Raw genomic sequence first — 22,074 nt, 5'->3', positions numbered from 1 at the left:
ATCATACAAGTCACGCTATTTTTCATCATAATAATAACCACTTAAAAAAGCTAACATGGCTAACTACCAAGTATTTTACATTTAAGTTGTAACAATTTTTCTACATCCTTTAAATGTTTTTTTTTTTAATTTCTTTATAAATTAAGATAATAAAGAATCCAGTGCAGGGTCTTGGGGGTTGAGCCAGATAATAATAATAATAATAATAATAAAAAAAGCAGGGACACAAACAAATAGGTTGGTATATCCACACAGAAGCCAGAGACTTGGGTGTCCAATCACAAGAAAGGGGGTTTTAGGTCCAGAGTCGGTCCCTGAAAGCAGAAGGAGGACTGAGGAGGGAGCAGACTTACACACTACTGTGGCTCAAGAAAAAAACAAAAATATTAAAAAAAATCTCGATTGAAATGGATTAATGATTTGACTGGAACAGAATAAACTGTCCTCGTATTATTCAATTTTGGTTTTTGAAATTCTGTTATCAGATTTTCTCAGATAACACGAATACATGTTCTTGGGCTCAGTGTCACATCCACCCAGGACGCTCAAATCAGGAAAAACAAAATGTTATTCAAGTAAGTCACAGCAGTGAGCTCTATGTTAGAGAGGCCATTCAGTCAGTACATGCCACCACCACTTGGTTTTGCTAAATCTTGTCTGTAGATACAGTTTTTACTAGAGATGTAGCCCACTGATGTCTCTTAGGGACATTTTTAGTATTCTTTTACAGAAACTTTAACTGTCTGTGATGGTGACTTGCACAGGAAGACCTCAGAATTAGGAGAAAAGTCGGGAGTCCACTTTTAAAAAGGCTTAGAAGAGTTTAGAAGGGTTGGCAACCGTATACAGTCAACTCATAACAACAGCAGCAACAGCAGCAGCAGCAGAAAGAGAGGCAGCTGAGAAATACAGCCAGTATCCATAGCAGGAGGAGAGTGGAGTAAGAAAAAGGGTTAACAAGGGCAAGAAAAACAGAAACTTTGTAGGAATGGGAAATAAATAATGGGTTTAAGGGGCAGATATTAAGAAGGGGACATAAAACAAAATGGTGGAGGAAAAACCCTTAAGGTGGAAATAAAATCTGGGATTGAAGAGAAGGCAAAAGAATGGAGGGATAAAAGCACTGGTTACCTGAGCGGAGCTGCTTGATTCTTCCATTGTTATTGGACGTGTTGACCGGGAGGAAATCCTTGAACCAGGTAATTTCTGGGTCAGGGTTGCCACTAGCGGCGCATAACATAGTGGCAGTCCGAGAACGCTCCACCACTTTCAGCTGGGGGCCCATGTCAATGGTGGGAAACCCTGAGGGCAGCTGATCCTCTGGAAGGATTAGGTACACAAGTAAAATATTTAACCTAGTAAGACAGAGAAGCAGTTTTCTTCTAACATCTTCCTGCAGTCTTTTCACCCTCACTTACACGTTTGTCATGTTTTGATTGTACTGAATAGATTTGAGTCCATCGTTCCATGAGACAGGTTGTCTCTGATTTTTGTCCAGTTCTTCTGTAATTTGGAATACCTTGACTATTTCTCCCAGTTTCCTCAACTCCTTAAAAAACACCCTCCCACTGAGAGCCACTTTGTTTGTCCTCAGCTGTCCAGTTTGCTCAATTCTTCCAGCCCACACTGCAGACCACACAGAGATATGCCTAGTTTGTACTAATAACTCTTTGGGAATGACCTTGTTGGCGCAAAAATAAAAGTTTATGCCTGTAAAATTGTGTTATCTTTGGCATTTTTTGTGGATTCAGCTAAAGAAATTGGAACAAATTATGTGTTTTTGTTACAGGCTGTTAGGCAAAAAGCCTAAAGATTCAATTTAAAACAGTTTCTTTCCTAAGTTGTCTGTTATGTGTAGACACAACACTACTTCATCCCTTGAGTTAGGCATCGTTTTATGCTTAAATGAGATCAGTGTTAAGTGGCTCAAGAAACAGACAAACAAACAAACAATCCTCTTAAAATTGTCAGGTACAAGGATGTGAAGTGAAAAGCAGCCAATCACCCCCCCTTACTTAAATCTTTGGGAGTAGATCTCACCAAGAATTCAGCATGAAAACAAATAACTGTGTTTCCCCAAATGTCAAACTAATACTTGAGATTGTCCCGCCTGTCTGCGAGCAGTGCAATTTAGGCTATTAAGAAAGCTCTCACACAGTGATCAGTCTGTGCTCAATGTAAGAAATTCCTGAGGCCTGAAGACACACAGCTTAAGCACCGAAATGACATCAGGGAGGTTCAAATGCTAGTCCAGTCTCAGAGGAACTTTCAGGGGAAAACTTGCGAGCTAAATGGTAAAAGACTAATTTGGATTCAGTTTAAGTCAAAATATGTTTCATCAGCCTTGAGTCCAGAGGCAAGACTTTTGAAGAATCCAATAGTGAGGTCAAATAGCATAAGTAACATTTCATCCTACCTGACAAATTCACTAATGCTTTAGGCAACAGCTTTTTGAACAGGAATCAGGTGAGCTACAGTTTCTGTAGTGCCGCGTTTTCTACAGCATGAGCAGGTTGCATAAAGTCAAATGTGTGAGCCCTATAAAGACTTATCTACTGGGACTTGCACTCTTTTGGGATGGAAAATCAAATGTAATTTCATTAAATCAATTAAATCAAAAATAGAGAGTCATTTCACTGTGAGAGAGGAAATCAAAGGCAGCGAACCAACTTCATTCAACTGAAGTAGGAGATTTAACAGAAGGGGGGGACAATGGCTTCGAGGAAGTAGGGGATCAAAGACGAGTGAACCCAGCTCACTAAAAACTGAAATGATACGGTATCCCCCCTTTGAATCAAAAAGCTACAGAGCAAACCAGGTTTTTAAAACTTTGTTCAAGGCTACACAATGAATGCCACATTTGTGAGTCATCTATAATACAGGGAATAAAATCGTTAAATAAAGTCAGACGAACAAGGAATATTTATATAGAAGACAAGTTTATTTTAAGCCCTCAACCCTCCACAATCCCACACACACAAACACTCGCATACATATATTTTTTGTTTTACCCAGAATCCCTTGTGACTTTATCCCTCTACGCCAAACAGAACCTCATTAACGGGAAATCCTAGCGCTGAACCTCGCCAAGGAGATGCTAATTCTGGTACCAGCCCATCGAACCATGGCTGATAGGTCGTGAGACGCCGGTTTCATGAGTGCGTGTGTGGCCTTTTAACAGCTCCGGTTTCAATCAATCACCACGCCCGACAAATGGAAACACGGACATAATAAACCAAGAGAACAAGATGAGAAGGTGTTTGTGTGTACGAGCGTGCCAGCGAGCACGGGTGGCGAAGAGGGCGAAAGTGTGAAGAAGAAAAAAGAGAGAAGGAGAATAGACCAGAATAGATTCAAACAGACTGGGAAAAAGAAAGAGTGACAGAAAGGAAAACACAGCGAGAGAGAACAAGAGAGAGAAATAGAGAAATAGAGAGGGAGAGAGAGCACAAGGGACCTATACAGCATAACAATCATGATTCTCTCTGCTTTCATTATGCAAACGCTTACTTCAAAGCCAGCCCCTTGTAGGCAGGAATAATGCATTCTATTTCATCTACCTGGGGTGGGACACTGCACTGAACATTGAGGATGCACAGTCAGAATGCTACTCCCTGAGAACGTGCATCTTTCTCTGCCCCTTTCCTACAACCACTTAGCATGTGCGCAAAGAAAACAAAGTTGGAAATGTACCACTGCTGGTTGAAGTGTTTAAAGCCTTGCAAAACACACAAGTATGCTCATGTAATAGCTGAAAATATTTGCACACACATAGAGGTATATGTACAAAGAAACACCACAAAGACAAACACATACACACAAATTTAAAGTTGACAAGGTGGAAAGTGATGTAAATGAAAGGTTGAGGGAGGTTTCAATTGGCTACACACAAGTTAACGTGCGCACACAATCAGCATTCCGCCATCCATGATGGCGACAGGTGTAAGCAACACCGCAGTGTGTTTGGGTCAAAGCCGCTGCAGCATGTGTATTTGAGACTGGGCTGCTGAATGGTAACAGCTAAGAACCCCCTGAGGTCAGGGTAGATTAGTAACCCTACACTCCCTTGTTGGCGTGGCCTTGCACACATCACATTGTTTCATTTGGATGTGCTCCCTACTTCACCATTTCCACTGAGAGCCACCCAGATAATTTCACAGCTCATAGAAAAAGCCCCGCTCTCGCAATCATGGGAACCACTGCGCGAACACTGTCCCCTTTATATAAGACCTCCAAAATGAATTCTGCACGCATTGCTTTCTGGGTTTGTCATCTGTAAATTTGGAAGTCAAGCCTGGTTTTATAATCATGGGAAGAATGAGCTGGCTGCTGTATCAGAACCCAGAGTGCACCTGCAAACAAACCTGTTTCTGCCATTCACAACTGCTGCACAGTATAAACAGTGAATGCTTATAAAACAGATGACTTTAGATTTCCTAATAAAATGTTGTGTTTCTGACGTGTTAACCTCTTCCTTCTGTCTGTGATGGGTTTGTCAGGTGTGCCTGCAACACTCTAGCACTGTTACAAGTCATTTATTGTTGCAAAAAGCACCACATGACAACAAGAAGTTGTCACTGAACACAAACAGAAGAAAGTAAATAAGTTGGAACTACAAAACTCCATCATTAACTTTATTTTTTTGGGCTCAAGTACCTAAAATAACGCACAAGCTTTGTCTTCAACCACTAGTTATACAATACCTGATTGTGCCACGGATACTAAAGCACATAATTGCTCTCAGCTTCATTATTATTTCAACCACTGCCAATCACAGCCATTTACTGGAAGCCCAGATTTCAATTAGCCTGGTTCTAATCCTCAGTAATTAAGCCAGCTGACCTTAACACTGGATCCCTCCTGTCAGAGAGTGAGTCAGTCAGTCAGTCACCGGAGCTGTGTCTTTAGAGAGCCAGAGGGGAGGCATGGAGACATGACTGACAAGACTGCATGTGTGTTTGAGTGCTTTTGTTTAAGTGTGTATGTGTGTGTGTGTTCGTGTGTGTGTATTTGTGTGGGTACATTTGGACTGACAGTCTATTGGGGACTATTAGCTGCTCCCAGGTGGCCTTTTATTCATCCACAACACAATGAGTCCTCAGAGGAACAGAAAGAGGCTAATCACTACATAAAGGCGGACTGTTTTAGATTGAGGATACGTTTGTATGTCTCTATGTGAGTGTGTGTGTGCTTGAGTGGTTATGGTCTTGATAAGGAAAAAAAACCTGGAAATGAGTGTATTCATCCATCAAGAGTAAAACAAAAATCAAAAATAGACGCAGACACACACAAAAGTAAGCATGCCTGTTTGCACTCAGATGGACAAGTGCACAAACACGCACAAAGACGACCATGTGAGACAGGAAAAATTCTGGATGGATGGAGCGGAACAGCACAGAAGATGCAAAGAGTGGTCTGATGTGAATAATTTAGAGGCTGCTGTGTAGTAGACCTAAGAGCATGAGGAGAGACAGAATGAGCGAGAGTTTGGGAAAAGGAGGAATGTTTGAAAAGATAAAGAGAGGAAAGGGAAAGAGTAAAAGTAGGAGGGATGGACTTGGAAACAAACAAAAACAAGTATAAGAGAAACAGGAAGAACTGAAAACTATGCTATCACCCATCAGACAGACAAGAGGGACACAGAGAGAAAGAGAAAGACAGAAGGGGAGAGAAAGCATGAGAAGACAGAACAATAGGCTGCATGTCCGTTCCCCATGAGCATGTACTGTAAAGGCAGGCAATGTGATTATCCACACTTGAGCAACTTCACTCACTAAGACACTCTTGAGCTTCAAACAACTGGTACATAATGTTCTCCTAATGGACTCCACTAACACTAACATCACTATCTGCATTAATGGACTCTTGCGAACACTAAACCGTCTACTGCGGCGGATCCAGGCTCACACTTGAATATATAGCCGCTTGCGAAGAATCCCCCAAGCCTCCAATTTCCATCCATTCACTCAGCCATCCATTAGTTACACCCACTTTATCCTGTTATTCTGGGTTACAAACAGGAATAGTCATTTGCAAATCATTGTCACTAAATTATCAGAGGAGCAGTTAACCATTGCAACTATTTCTTTTTAAATATTGCTTCAGTTAGTTAGTTAAGAAAACCTGCAAAAACAATGATTGTTTAATGTGTGTATACATATATATATATATATATATATATATATATATATATATATATATATATATATATATATATATATATATATATATATATATTTCTGTACTATTGGAGGGTCTTGGAGGGTCTTTACCTTACAATATAAAGTGCATTGAGGCAACTCACCTTTAAGGTCTAAAGGTGAGGTGATGTATATACTGTATACGTATATACAAATATACTACATGGACAAAACAGGCGCACTACTTAATCTTTGCATGTACATATTGTCAGCCTTATTGCCACAGTTGTACAAAATCAAGCACATGGGCATGGAACCTGCCTTTATAAAGAGATTGCAACAGACTGGCGACCTGTCCAGTGTGTACCCCGCCTCTCGCTCTCTGGCAGCTGGGGGGACTGGAGCCTCTCCCAGCTACCAGGTTGGATGAATGGATGGAGAATTTTTTGGCATAGAAGTATTACTAGGAACAAAAGGATGGGGTTTTAAACAGGGCCAATCCATCCAGTAAAAAGCCACTGAAAAGCTGTTGAAAAGATGACTTTTGCAGAAGTCTAAATGACACTGACATTTAGTTAAAAAATGAAACCCTTGTTTCTTTGGGTTATTGAAGAATTTTGGTTGAAAAGTGAAAAGAGCATTTCCTTTCATCTTTTGAAAGATGAGGAGCAGGAGATTCAGACCCACACGCCTCTCACTGTGAGGCAAACTTCTTAACCACTGAAGTCCCGCTCTCTCTCTCTCTCTCTCTCACACACACACACACACACACACACACACACACACACACACACACACACACACACACACACACACACACACGTATGTAAATTGCATAATATACTTCAGCATTCCCCTTCCTGCAACCCTGAAATGGATAAGCAGAAGAGAATGGATGGATGGATGGATGAACTACTAGTCTGCATACCTAGAGTGGATGGCGTGTTGCTGCCTGATCAATTCACAATCAAATGAAATGGCACAGCTAGGTGTGATGCAGACGCTTACTAGACTACTTTACTTCGTTTTTAGAGGTCTTTCTAAACTCCTGAAAAGACAAATGCTTTTGTTTTTCGTCAATAAAAATTCTCATGTTACCCTCAGAGTGAACCCTCAAAGGTTCACTCTGAGCCAGGAAAACCCCATTTGTTATAAAATGAAGTGTGTCATAAACAATTTATTAGCTGTTTATGTACAGATTATAAACGCCACCTAAGATGTGAGACAGCTGGATGGAAAAACTGTGTGGGGGAGTTCACACTGACCTCGTAACACAGTGAGTCTGGCAGTGGCAGTAATCTCTCCTGCAGAGCTGGAGGCGTGACATTCATAAACTGCCTCGTCTCTGGGGGTCCTCAGCGGCTGGATCCTCAGGACTGAGCCGGATCCATCATCAAACTCTATAACCTGTTAGTGGGGGAATATGTTAAAGCAGCTAAAATTTCTATTTCTATTATAGATTGGAGAATGCGCAAGGTCAAAGATTTCCTTGATGAAGGAGTGCATAACGTGCAGTTCCCAAAATTCAGTGGCAGCATATTTGTTTGGATCATTTGTATTTGCAAAGGAAAAGGTTTTTAAGGCTTTCCCCCCATTTTTTTTTTTACTATGGAAAGCTGAATCCAAAGTATGACATCGTTGAAAACACAGCTTAAAACAGATCTCAGGTTTGAGAGAAGCAAAGACCTTACACTTGAATATCTCTCATGTTCTTTTTCACATGTAATGACCAGATTTTTCAGATCTGCTGGACTGCACATTATAACTGCTGTTGCATAAGTCTAATACATGCATGTAATTGATCTGGATTCTGAATTCTGGGAATGTTTCCACTGACTGAAATCCAATAAAAATAAATCCCACAAGTCCTAACCTACAGGACGTCAATGGGAAATATACAGCAGGTAGCCCAAATGTTATATAGTCTGGATTAAAAATAAAATATCTCCTCGAGTGATTTAATCATGAACAGGAAGATACTGAGGTGAACTTGAACCTGGAAGGAAACTCCACTTATTAAAGTGGAAAAGCACCCTGAGCTGAGGGTGACACTGGCTGAGCAGGACCAAGGCTGATTCAACATCTCCATCTAAGAGTGACTTGTGGGGTGGGGAAATAAAGCAAAGGTTAGAGCCTACGGGAAACCAATAAGGCTGATCATATAAGAATCTCATATAGTGTAGCCCCAGGCATCAACTGACATATGAAAAAGTTGAAGCATTCCAGACATCTGTATGGCAGTATAAAAAACTGTTCAAATTGACAGTTTTTGTTGTTGTATGCAAACAGATGCATTGGATTATTTATATATATATATATATATATATATATATATATATATATATATATATATATATATATATATATATATATATATATATATATATATATATACACACATATACCTACATATGTATGTATACATATATACACACAATTCCAATTTATTTATTCTTAATAGGGACAGACGACAACAACAGTTGCCTCAGGGTACTTTATGCTGCAAGACCCTACATTATTAGAGAGAAAACCCCACCAATCAGATGATCCCATAATAATAGTGATGGGCACTCATTATACAGCTACATGTCAATTTTTGTACAAACAGCACACCTTTCTCCCAGTGGGGAATCTAATGTGTCAAGAACTAGTCCTGTTATATTTAGACAATGATTGAGTCAGTAGCTTTTACAATAGCTCTGACGCTCTGAAATAATCCTTGTTCATGAATACGTTTCATGAATACGTTTCTTAAATAATTGATCGTTTGCTCTGTTAAAATGTCAGGAAATTTAAAGAATGTTTAGACAGTTTTCAGGAGGCCGGTTTGACTTCATCAGCTATTATTTTTTGTTCTCAACGTCAAAGGGTTTTGTTTCATAAGACAAAAAAAGAACATCCTCGCTGTCAGCCGGCTGGGACTATAATGTTCGGCATCTGTTCTTAAAAAGTTTTTTTTAGACGAATAGTTTTGGGAATATCCTTTTTCACTTTCATGCTATGTTGTATGACAGCATAAACAGTTAACCTGGCATTATCCAAAGATTATAAACTGAACCTATTAATATTTGACATCTCAGTATGAACAATAAACTATAAAAATTACACATTATCTTCGGCTTCCTCTTTTGTTTTCCACAATTCTCATTAGTACTTTGAACAATTAAGTGATTACAATAACAGCTGAAAATGATTTCAGCTGATTGCCAATTATATCGGTGCTTTTAACAGCTATATTTAAGGAGCAGAAGTAGCGAGGGTAGATCAGTTGAAATACCTGGCGTCAGAGAGGTGAAGGGGTGAGTGCAGGACGAGTGGGTGGAGACGAGTTTTGGGGATGATTTGTGACAGAGGGATAACAGCATGAGTGAATCGGAAGGATTACAAGATGGTGGTGAGACCTGCTGTGATGTATGTTTGACAAAAAGACAGGAGGTCGAGCCAGAGGTGGCAGAGTTGAAGATGCAAAGATTTTCGATGGGAGTGACTAGAATGGACAAAGTTAGAAATGATGAATATATCAGAGGGACAGTTATGTAGAGGAAGGATTTTGGTGAATATTAGACACACGGTGTTGAAGATGGAGCTCTCAGGCAGGAGGAAAAGAGGTAAACCACAGAGAAGCTTCATGGATGTAGTGAAGGAGGATGCTAGAGATGGGGTGAGATGGAGGCAGATGGTCTGCCATGGTGAACATCCCAAAGCAGTCTTTTTACTAAAAAATAAATAAATAAATCGTGGGCTGTGGGAAAAATTATAAAGAAAACATGACAGGAAAATGCTAACAAGAACTGACAGTAGCAGCAGTCATCTTGCCTCAGTGCTCTGTGTGGCCACTCACTGCAAACACAGCTGCTTCCAAGTAGCCAATAAATCTCTGTTGTTGGACACTAATCTATTTTCTTTCACAGCACTTCACCACGGGAAAAAGTTAGTTAATGTTACAGGAGACACAACGTTTCAAATCCCATTAGTATCTCAGCTTCTTTACCTCAAATCGCTGATTGCTGACTTTTTTGCCTTTCTTATTCCAGACAATCTTGGGCTGTGGATCTCCTGCGGCCTGGCACACAAAGGACGCGACTCCCCCCTGGACTCCTGTCTGGTCCTCTGGGGTTCGTGTGAATCTAGGGGGTGCTGCATGAAAAAAAACATAAATCAAACATCAGGTTCACACTGAGCGTGTTACTCTGTGTGGATGCACATCCACATGCCGCAAAGCAAAACGATAAGTTGTGACATACAGTTACAATCTTGATAGAATTTCCACCACTACTATTTACAGGCACTCCTACAAATATTCTCTAATAGATTATTATGTTTTTCCGTTCTCTGCTTTGTTGTTTCGCACCCAAATATCACTTCATATAAAACCACAAACTTCTGCTTACACATCAGTAACAGTTAAAGTGTGATTGTGATCTGTGCTGCACTTACACAGAGTGGGAAAGAGGGACGCCAGCTGTGTATGTGTTATGCAGTTTAAGTAGGAAAAATTAAGGACAATGATGCAGCCTGGAAACGATTTCAACAATCCAAATGTGTGTAAGTGTGTGTGTGTGAGTGTGTGTGGTATAATGTCAGCTACTTCTTGAAGTAGCTCTACACCTTCAGCACATCTTTCTGTTGGATGTTCACGAGGTTGGCTTTGTCTGTGTGTCTGTGTGTGTCCTTTTTTCTCTGTACATGTGTCTGTGTATGTTCCGCCATGTTTTTCCCTCTGTCCCTGTACCACCAAAGAAGCTTAATATTTATATGCCATAAAGGATTTATGAAGACTTACTCCTGACATGACCACTAAAGCCCCTCGTTCCAGGGACGCCAACAATATCATAACCGCAGCCTCCGCTGGATTGTGACATCATGACATCAAATAGATTCGGCACGTCAGTCACGGCACGTCACCACCAGCTTGCCTAATGGCATTCCAGCCAAACCAGAAAATCCCTACTTAAGGGCTTAGCGCCAACCGCCCTGACAAAGGGAGAGAAATTGCTTTTTGCTGTTTAAAAGGAGGGAGGGAGTAAGGGAGAAAAGCTAAGCTCTTCAGAAAAGGGAAGGAAACAGAGAGCGAGAGAGAGTGAGTGTGTGTGTGAAAGAGTGGGAAGAAATGAACAGAGGAGTGAATGAGATAAAAGGAACGAGTGAGAGAGACAGATGGAGAGCAGTAGAGGGAGCGAGCAAGACACCGAGGGGTGAGACGGAGCGCGAGCGAGCCAGATGTACTGGCAAACATAGCCGGAGAGCCCCAAGCTGCCCAATCACCTCTACACCTCACTGGCTCGCAGCCAAATCTACCTCAATGACTGACTAAAACAATGTGTGTGTGTGCGCGTCTGTGTCAGAGAGCCAGAAAAAGGTAACGTGTGCATGTTTCCGGGTTCTTCTTCATCCTCCGTGCCACATTACATGCAAACCGCATGTTTCGGGTTACGACTAGGCTACTAAATGCTTATCGACAGGCTCGCGGTGACTGCCAAAAAAAAATTGACAACTTATTAGTCGTGTATTTATTTCAGTCAGCTGCGAGGCAAGAAATACCTTCATCAGGCCAAGCTTTTAAAATAAGAAAACTCGCAGATCCTCCTGGTAAACATGTATACAAAACAAAAATATAAGCAAAAAAAGTATCTTAGTATCTTAGTTAACAAATCAGTCAAGCAGAAAAGCAGTCTGCAGATTAACAGAGAACAGAAATAATGACCTGCCTGCAGCTATAACATGTAAAGTATGTGCAACATTTTTTGCGTGTGTCATTACAATGCATGTGTGTGTGTGTGATGCATGAGCGAGTAGATGGGTGTGTCCCTCTGAGAGAGAGAGAGAGAGAGAGAGAGAGAGAGAGAGAGAGCATGAGAGAAAGAGAAAGAATGAAGAGCAGGAGAATCTCTCTCTTAATCCTCTTGCTAATCTCTCCCCCACAAAACAAATGAAAAGTGTAAAGGCAGCAGGGCCATACTAACGGTAGATCTTTCCAATTGCTTTTTTTTTTTTATCTATCCCCCTCTTCTTTTTTACCCACCCTAACCCTGATCATTCTCTTCATACATCTCGTGTTTAATTGTCTTACGTTAAGCTTTGCCTCTCTAGCTCTCTACCCCATCCCAGTTTTTTTAACCACTGAATCCCTTCTTTCTCCCGCTTCACAGCTGCTCTCCTTCCTCCATCTTTCACCCTCCTCCTTGTTACTCTTTCCCCATCTCCTCCCTCCATCTCTGGGGTGTTACATAAGTCTTCCTGTCACATTGACTGACTTTATGAAGGGAGGTGGGGTTCCAACCGTATGCTCCACACTTCTCCCAACTCTCTCCTCGCAATTCCCCATCTCTTCTCTCCTCCCCTCTCTTTATTGGCTCTCATCCTTATTCTCTTTTCTTTGATTTCCCTTTCAGTTACTTCACTGTATTTTCTCTGAATTCATCTTCACTGTTCTCCGCCTCTGGTTTCCTCCCTCTGGGTGTCCTAACTGGTCTGTCTTTTGCCTTGATCATCAGGGTTTTTTTTGTGACTGTGCCACTTGGTGGGATTAAGCATTGACATCTGGGCCAAAGGAGAGAAGCTGAAACTCAAAAGGAAACTTAAATATTTGTACATGTTTTCAGGAGGGACGGAATATGCACAGGTTCATTGTTTTGCTGATGTAGATGGACTCGGAAAAATGAAGAACAATTACAGTGAGAAGGTGCTCATGAATGTTACCATATGTTACCACATTTCCTCACACCATCCTTCAATGTGATCCAAGATGGAAGTGAAGGAAAACTACTAAGTGGTCCACAGAGAGAGATTTAGAGGGAATTAGACGGTGCCAATCTTTCCACTCTGGTGTGAGTGTGTGTGGGGGGGTGGAAGAAGGGTGGCCTACATAGCAATCCATATAGTGGGACCTAATCTACACAACAGATTGCAGAAATTATTCGGTCAGCTCCTGTCCCTGCACCACTTCTGAGTCATGGCTAAAGATCTACGGTAAACAAAAAGATAATCTTCAGATCTTCCCTGTAATTAAAAATAAAAGAAACATAAGAATTTGGTTACCACCAAGTAGCACTGAGGATCTATAACCTGAATAATTTTGACTTCTTCACACATGCTTTCACATTTAGACATTGTCTTTTCCGTCCAATTTTTAGTTTTAATTTTGTAAATGGTGACAAATATTATGCCATTTCAGAATTAACCGCAATGGGGTGATGGGGGCTCAGTGAAGAAGCACTTTGAAAAGACAAATAGCCAGACTAAAGGAAGCTAATGGCACCGTGTAGGAGACTATGGGGGCATATTATAGCTGGCAGATGCTGTCTTAACCTAGAGGGAGGGAGAGAGAGATCGGGTTTGTAAGAACAGATGCTAGAACAAACCTTCAGGGAGCATGATTTACGGATATAGTGTACTAGGATTGGGAATGTGATTAGATATAAGAATGGAGAGCTGATGTTTGGTAGGGAAAACAGATGGAAAGTAGTGGAACTTTAAAGGTTTGATAAATAAAAGTCTACTTTTAATGCGCAGAGAAATTCATGAATATGTGCCGAGTAATGAACAACGACTGAAATGTATATTTTATTCTCAAGACTCATGCATTTGATTACAGAAACCTAGGATGACTTTTTCATTCATTTGATTACATTTTCTACTAAAAGTAACCCTTAAATAGCAATATATTTTGGACAGGCTAAGGGCTCTGAACTCATTCCTACACATCTTTTAAAATGCTGCAAATTATGTGCCCTCATATCTCATCTTGTGTGCCCGCAATCACTTAGCTGATCCAATACGAAAAAGCCATAAAGCAGACAGGCGGATCCGAACAAATCAAATCAACAAAAAGCAATGGATTGAGCAACACGAAATGGGACTATTCTGCCTGATACTGCAGATATCAATTGGAAAAGAAAAACTAATATAAACAATATAAAAATATAGCGGGAGTAAGCTGAGTTTTCATTAGTGAAAGACTAAGGTTTCAGCTAAAAGGAGCAGATACTGAGGTCAGCTTTTCCTATGTGCTGGCTAATGTTTGGAAATGAGGATCAAATTGTTTTTAACCTTTATGATCACATCAAAATCAGGGGCATCTTCATCTACGTACTCATAGATAATCCTGGGTGTGGACGTGTAATCATGCGTATGAACAGGTTATGTGAGTACTTGTGTTGGAAGTTTTGATCATGTCTAAAAACGCTGACTAGATCTTACCAAACATCTGTGCTGCACCTGAGATTCATTAGTATGTTAGGGATAGAGAAAAGATCTAAATGTGGCTGGCCGATCAGTACTCAAAAGAGCACTGAATCAGGCTTGTCAGACAAGTTGAGGAACGAGGCCAATATAGAAGACTGAGCCAGGGCCATGATAGTCAGGCGAGAATGGGCCAGAACCATAACTTAAAACACATTAACATCAAACGGACACATTAAGAGCAAATTATCAGCTGCTCGCTTTCGTCCTGGTAATGAAATTGGATTGCTTGGGCCAATAAACACAGAAACACAGAGCTATCATCCTTCTGCAGAACACAGAAGCATTAATTGGAAATTATTTGGCAAAATGAGCAATTTCAACTTAGCAAAATTAAATTTTACACAATAAAGTGCCGTAACATTTGGAACAATTTCACATTAAAATATGATGTTATTCAGGTTGCACAAAGTTTAAGTGTCTATTTGAACCAAGCCAAAGCAAAGTATTACATCCTTCTTTAAACTCAAAGCCCTGCAGTTTTTTGGGTGAATTTATTATTTGACTTATTTGACATAGATTAGGAGTTTCTGAGCAACTGCCAGCTGATGTTAACAAGCATTAACGAAACATTGTGATTTTTACACTAATGCAGGGAAAGACAAAATGCACTTTTATTGCTGATAGTTAACGCACATCCAATTAGCATGACACTTACCCACCCAAGCTGCCGCAGGGTTTGGCTAGTGCTGAGTTAATCAGGGTTAATTTGTTAGAAACACAAGGGGAGGAATTAATCAAACAGGATCTCTTTTTATACACAGGTCATTAGAAGCACATGGGCTTCCCACTGGGTATACTACTTTACTGGGTCAGAGCTGGCTTCCCATAAAGAGGAACAGAGGGTTTTCAGTGCTGGTCGCACTGCATTAGTTACATACCACTGGTCAGTTACGTTACAGCAAAGCTAACATTATCCAGGCCTCAACACAGATGAGTGCACCTGCTAAGCTAATGCTAAGACAAGGTAGTCAGATTCTGTTACTCACAGATGAGCGCACAGCTATGCTAGCTGCTAATAGCTACAGTGCCTGTGATAGCACAAAACTGAGAAGCTTCATATTTCTTCAGTTTCACATGCACTGTCCTGCTCTCAGCCTATCACCTTACTCAGGGTTGGACATTAATAACAATAAAGAACAAATTGAGGGATCACAAATAGTCAATTTAACAATAATTTAACAGGCTAATTTCCCAGAAAGTTAATAGTAAGGCCCTTAATCCTAGCGTGAGCTAGTTAAAATAAAGTAACACAACTTTGATTGCCATTTTAGTTTCGTGTGTTAATGACTTTGGAAATTGTTTGTGATGTGGCCCATTTCTGTCACCTTCTGCTGCACAGATCAAAGATTTAAAATGAGCAGATGAGCATGAGGTGACACATCATCACTGAAAATGAATTTTAATACAATATAATGAATTATTTCAGAAAACATACCATGAATTATTTGGATAATGACTAAAATTACTTAAGTTGATGGATGGCATTTTCATTTAATAATGAGCTGCACACATTTCTTATAACCAATCCTTTTCTCCACTATTGGAGCAGATTTCTGAAAACTGTTAACCCTTCTACTCTCCATGTGTCCATAAATTCATAAATCCTTTACTTGCCTAAAAAAAAATGTTTATATTGCCTTTTTCATTTTTAAGATACAGGAGCAGAGGACCTAATGTAAACAGATCGCCTATTGGTCTATACTCATTTTCATTTTTAAAAAATGTATTATATAAAAATGTAGGTATTAGTAAAGAATTGAAGTCAGTTCTAAAGCAAAGACTTTATCCATTAAATAACCTGTTTTACACTTTGCTTCCTTTGATAGCTCTGAAGTAGAGCGGAGGACTGGAGGGGCATGTACTTTTTTGATTTCATGTGGAGACCAACAGTGTCAACTCAAAAGCAATGAAAGATCTTTTTTAAAATTTTTTTACAAAAGCTCAAATGTAAAACTAAACCATTGTGATTGTACAGAGAAGGGTTACTCACAACGAAGATAAAATTAAAAAGATATATAATGTGTTAGATCTGCCTGTTCAGTTTATACAAAACAACTGCTGGATCTTGCTTAATACTGAATAGGAAGCTGTTATATTTATTTCTACAAAAATCTTTGTATACAGTACAAAAAAGTGTCATTGAAGGCAATGAATTCACACAAAAACTGTATGTTAATAACAAACTACAGAGAGTTTCACAAGTGTGATCATACCAACTTAATTTCTTGGACCTCACCCAATAATGAATGACATCACTCATTCATATGTCAGCTACATACCTAAATAGGTACAAAGTTTAAATACATACATAAAGTTTGGGGCTATACTTTGAACAGTTGGACACTGTTATTGATCACTAGTGCGCCAGTCATTTGAAAATCTGAGCCTACAGAGGAATTCAGCAACTGTCTGCATCATGGCCCAAACTGCGTTGGGCAGGTGCTGACGTTATAACCAGTCATGTCAACCAGGTTCGGGGCTTTACTCTCCTCTTTCAGTGAGCAAAGTGATACAAATCACAAAAGAAACAAAATCCCTTAAAGTAAATTGCTTGTATATCTTTCACGCACTTAACAAATTCTTTGGGCTCAACCCGCTGACCCTGACCTTTAGGCTAACCTGACCTCTGTGACCCTGTTTCTTCACCCTGATCCAATGAATCCTGACTATGGCTGCATCCACACGTATTGGAACTTTCCATGTTAGTTTTCTAAAATATCTCTGACTATTTCCATGAAAATGAAAATGCAAAAAATGATGTCAGTTGTCATCAAGTGCATGCCAAAGCAACAGGTGGCAAAATAACCTCAACTGTGTCGAAATGTCAGCGATTCGGGAGCCTGAAAAAATACTGAACACGCAGTCTGCCAATAAAAAAGGAGAGAAAGGCACAAACATTTGATGTTGGAAAACAAAATCTTCACTCTGGTTTTTCAAAATCTCCTTTCAAAGTGACCTAAAATAAAATTTATGTGGATGAAATGTCAAATAGGAAAAGCTACATTTACTTATTTTCTTTATGTGTGCATGTGTGTGTGTGTGTGTGTGTGTGTGTGTGAAAGTAAGAAAAGCTAGCTCCACTGTCACTGTAGCATTCTGAGCCAACCATCTCTCACTTTAAGCTCGTCCAAAAGGCCAAGTAAATACTGGCAATGGCAATGTGTTCAGAGGGTGACAGGTCAATCGGTCACCACATGAGCAAGTTCTTTGTTTCTAGTGTTGTGCGCTTGTCTAATATGAATGAAAAGATTATTTTTTCTAGTAAAAAACAACAAGAACAAAAAGACTAAGGAGTTTATTGAATCTCCTGTGTTTTTTCCCTTTATACAAAAACCTTTCAAAATAGATAAATCGGAGCTGCCCAGTTTTTACAACACATTAATGAAGTGACGAAGCTGAGGGAAAGTTTCACATTACTGAAATCTTCCTCAGGCAAAATGTTAAAAAACTCTTGCTTGGTTTCAAAATGTACAGTCCCCTTACGAAAGCACATGGCTGCGACTCGATAATGCCATCCCTACTGTAAGCCTCTGAAACATGAGCTGTTTCTTTGTGTTGTGTTTCACATACTGCGGGCTGGAGTTTTCACTGATACATCCAAGCCACATGGGGAAGCATGGCAACCCAGTGGTTTTTGGGGGCAAATGCAGGCCAGCAGAAAGAAACCCTGTTGTTGTTTTGTTCCCGCTCACCCTGAATGATACGCAGAGAGATGGAGTTTCTCGTATCTTGATGCGTACGTGTGGCAGTGGCCTAGATTGTGACAGGATCAGGGCATTACTCTTAATCCACCAGATAGATGTCATATACATGCACGCGCACAGAAACACAGAGAAAGAAAAGTGTGTGGGGGGAGAGGTGGAGAGTAAAAGAGGGTGAATTAAAAAAATAAAAACGTGAAATCACATAATGCAAGCTCAGTGCACTGCTTGCACAGTCGTACCAGCGCTTGTGTGCAGAATGCACATATGGTGAAGTCATGCAAGGTTTCCAGCTATGCACATGGGATACTGTTCCATTTGATTGCGTCATAATACTCTAGTGTAACTATACGAGTAACTTGGGTGTCGAGCAAGGGCGTCGATGTCGTCGGGATTTCTAGAATTTAGTAACATTTTATGCCACATACACATAAAAAAATCAAATGTGGCCTCTTTTTCTAGAAAACCCTATTATCCTTCAAATGTGTTTTATTCCTTCTGCATTAAGTTTAAGGAGAGATAAGCACAACTGAAAGCAATTTTTAGAATGAATTTAACATTTCAAAACATGTCGCCACATTTTGAAGACCAAAGATGCCAGTGTGTCCCAGCACCCCTGTTTGAATCCTCAGTATTCAAATCTCAGAGTCCCTACTGTTGATATTAAAAGAAGCTCTGAATGTCATACACAATGAGATAAAAAGGGGAAGAAACATCCCACCGCCCCCTTTCAAGCCCTCTGTCCCTTCTTTCTCACCAGATTACATGGATGTGCTGAGAGGAGGCAGAGAGCGAGCGCCAAAAGAGCAATGGAGAAAGTCACAACGAATGAGATGAGGGCAGGAGAAAAGAAAAACATAGACAGAGAAGGCAAAGTATGAATCCTTTCCCCCCTTGTCGCATCTGTGCTGCTCCCCGAACTCTCATAGAGGAACTGTGGGAGCATCATTGTTTTGATGGATGACTGGGCCTTAACTGGCCGACCCTGGAACTTACACGTGGGACAAGAGGGCAGGAGGCTGAAAGGAAAACAAGAGTGGTTTGCGAATATGTGTGCGTGTGTGTGCTATAACTGTGCTCTGGGTGACTGTGTACTTTTAAAACATTGCAGGATGGAAATGGCTGACTGAAGCCTGCACTTGTGTGTCATTACAGCAGCTTTGTGCATATGTATGCCTGCTTTAGAAGGTGATGATGAAAAATGTGCTCTATTCTATAACCACAAACAGCTACGCATGCTTCATGTATTATATACTTATGCAACAAGCATTTCAAAACAAATACACGGAATGAAATTTCCACTAGATACCATTTTGACTGAAAAAGTATAACTCCTGGATGTTTAAAAGACTCATAAAGCTTGACTAGCAGCCTTTTCCTCTTACATTACTCCCTTTCTGAGTATCAAGTCTTTTAGTACTCCCACATTCCTCTTATGCCTTAATGTCTTTTATGCTTAGTCTCAACTCAGACCGGAGCATTTCATCATCTCTGCTATAAGATCCTCATTGCTAATTGTCAACCTGAATAGTCAGACCTGGCCATGTCTCTCTCTCAAAAAGTCTGGATATGTTTCCAAGCACATCAACTCAACACGACGTTTTTGGTTTCCAAAATCTCCAGAGCCACGTTTGTCCCTCTCAGCAGCTCCCGGCGGTCTGTCAATCTATACAGTCTCCAGTTATTTAAAAAAGTGTTCTATTCTATTCTGTTCTATTTATTATCAGAGAAAGCTGCTTTAATTTTTTTTCATTGGCACAAATAGATAGAACTGACCTTCCTCCATATCACAAATATTCCGTTTTGTTGATAATGAAAAAAATCACAACACTGAAATGTAGCTTTTTTGTTTCCACAGTTTCATAAATGCAGATGAAAATGCAAAAAATGATGTCAGTTGTCATCAAGTGCATGCCAAAGCAACAGGTGGCAAAATAACCTCAACTGTGTCAAAATGTCAGCGATTCGGGAGCCTGAAAAAATACTGAACACGCAGTCTGCCAATAAAAAAGGAGAGAAAGGCACAAACATTTGATGTTGGAAAACAAAATCTTCACTCTGGTTTTTCAAAATCTCCTTTCAAAGTGACCTAAAATAAAATTTATGTGGATGAAATGTCAAATAGGAAAAGCTACATTTACTTATTTTCTTTATGTGTGCATGTGTGTGTGTGTGTGTGTGTGTGTGTGAAAGTAAGAAAAGCTAGCTCCACTGTCACTGTAGCATTCTGAGCCAACCATCTCTCACTTTAAGCTCGTCCAAAAGGCCAAGTAAATACTGGCAATGGCAATGTGTTCAGAGGGTGACAGGTCAATCGGTCACCACATGAGCAAGTTCTTTGTTTCTAGTGTTGTGCGCTTGTCTAATATGAATGAAAAGATTATTTTTTCTAGTAAAAAACAACAAGAACAAAAAGACTAAGGAGTTTATTGAATCTCCTGTGTTTTTTCCCTTTATACAAAAACCTTTCAAAATAGATAAATCGGAGCTGCCCAGTTTTTACAACACATTAATGAAGTGACGAAGCTGAGGGAAAGTTTCACATTACTGAAATCTTCCTCAGGCAAAATGTTAAAAAACTCTTGCTTGGTTTCAAAATGTACAGTCCCCTTACGAAAGCACATGGCTGCGACTCGATAATGCCATCCCTACTGTAAGCCTCTGAAACATGAGCTGTTTCTTTGTGTTGTGTTTCACATACTGCGGGCTGGAGTTTTCACTGATACATCCAAGCCACATGGGGAAGCATGGCAACCCAGTGGTTTTTGGGGGCAAATGCAGGCCAGCAGAAAGAAACCCTGTTGTTGTTTTGTTCCCGCTCACCCTGAATGATACGCAGAGAGATGGAGTTTCTCGTATCTTGATGCGTACGTGTGGCAGTGGCCTAGATTGTGACAGGATCAGGGCATTACTCTTAATCCACCAGATAGATGTCATATACATGCACGCGCACAGAAACACAGAGAAAGAAAAGTGTGTGGGGGGAGAGGTGGAGAGTAAAAGAGGGTGAATTAAAAAAATAAAAACGTGAAATCACATATGCAAGCTCAGTGCACTGCTTGCACAGTCGTACCAGCGCTTGTGTGCAGAATGCACATATGGTGAAGTCATGCAAGGTTTCCAGCTATGCACATGGGATACTGTTCCATTTGATTGCGTCATAATAGTCTAGTGTAACTATACGAGTAACTTGGGTGTCGAGCAAGGGCGTCGATGTCGTCGGGATTTCTAGAATTTAGTAACATTTTATGCCACATACACATAAAAAAATCAAATGTGGCCTCTTTTTCTAGAAAACCCTATCCGGTTGTTCAGTCTGACGTCACTAGCCGTGTCTGGGTCTAAACTCCGCTGCAGGTCCATATATCAAACGATCACTATGGCATTACTGAGAGTTGAAAAACTGTCTAAAGTCTTTCATCTTTAATAAAATGATCAGCGTTCTGCTCTACCAGGTGTAACAATTGAGTTTAACATCCAGGCATCCATGAAAACCGAATTTATGACATTTAACGGAGTTAGAAGTTAGCAGGGAGTTAGCTCGCTAGCTTCTATCTAAATACAATATAGCATGTCCTGACTGCGGGGTTTTGGAAACAAATTAAAATGTGCAGCTCTGCTATCACTTCCAGCATAAATGAAGACAGAAAACTAAACAGCAGTGACGTTTGTAGGGTTACTGAAGTTGGGCTAGCTGGTATATAATGATGTGCTATGTGACCGCTAGCGACACAGCTATGTTAGCATAATATAAACAAGCTAACCTTTTTTCCACTCGATAAAAGTTAACGTGAGTGTTCTCGGTGGTCAGAAACAAATGTAATCGCATGGCAGGATGCTGTAAAAGGACCAAACTTCAGCCAGGAGAACAACTGAGATAATCCATCCACAATACGAGGTTAGTCATTCATATACTGCTGCATGGGCTGGGCTGTAGTTACATCCTAGGGTTTTAAAAACTGAGCTTAAATAAATGATTAGCGGTAATA

General features: G+C 40.2%; 1 protein-coding gene across 1 annotated transcript in view; it reads right to left on the bottom strand.

The window, feature by feature from the left end:
• ptprdb (protein tyrosine phosphatase receptor type Db) overlaps positions 1–22,074 on the bottom strand; it is a 162,100-nt gene that overhangs the window by 45,986 nt on the left and 94,040 nt on the right. Inside the window, exons 7-9 of the mRNA XM_085410023.1 lie at positions 10,132–10,277; positions 7,406–7,547; positions 1,132–1,320 (exon numbers count right to left, since the gene is read on the bottom strand). Of these exons, the coding sequence (XP_085266149.1) occupies positions 1,132–1,320; positions 7,406–7,547; positions 10,132–10,277 (477 nt within the window). The remainder of the gene's footprint in view (positions 1–1,131; positions 1,321–7,405; positions 7,548–10,131; positions 10,278–22,074) is intronic.

Source organism: Rhamphochromis longiceps, linkage group LG6 (genome assembly GCF_057381845.1).
Source record: "Rhamphochromis longiceps isolate RC_006_pf linkage group LG6, R_longiceps_female_GT1.1, whole genome shotgun sequence".
In the NCBI taxonomy this organism is placed as follows: Eukaryota; Metazoa; Chordata; class Actinopteri; order Cichliformes; family Cichlidae; genus Rhamphochromis; species Rhamphochromis longiceps.
The sequence above is the reverse complement of the archived record's forward strand: the minus strand, read 5'-3'. Positions and strand labels throughout refer to the sequence as shown.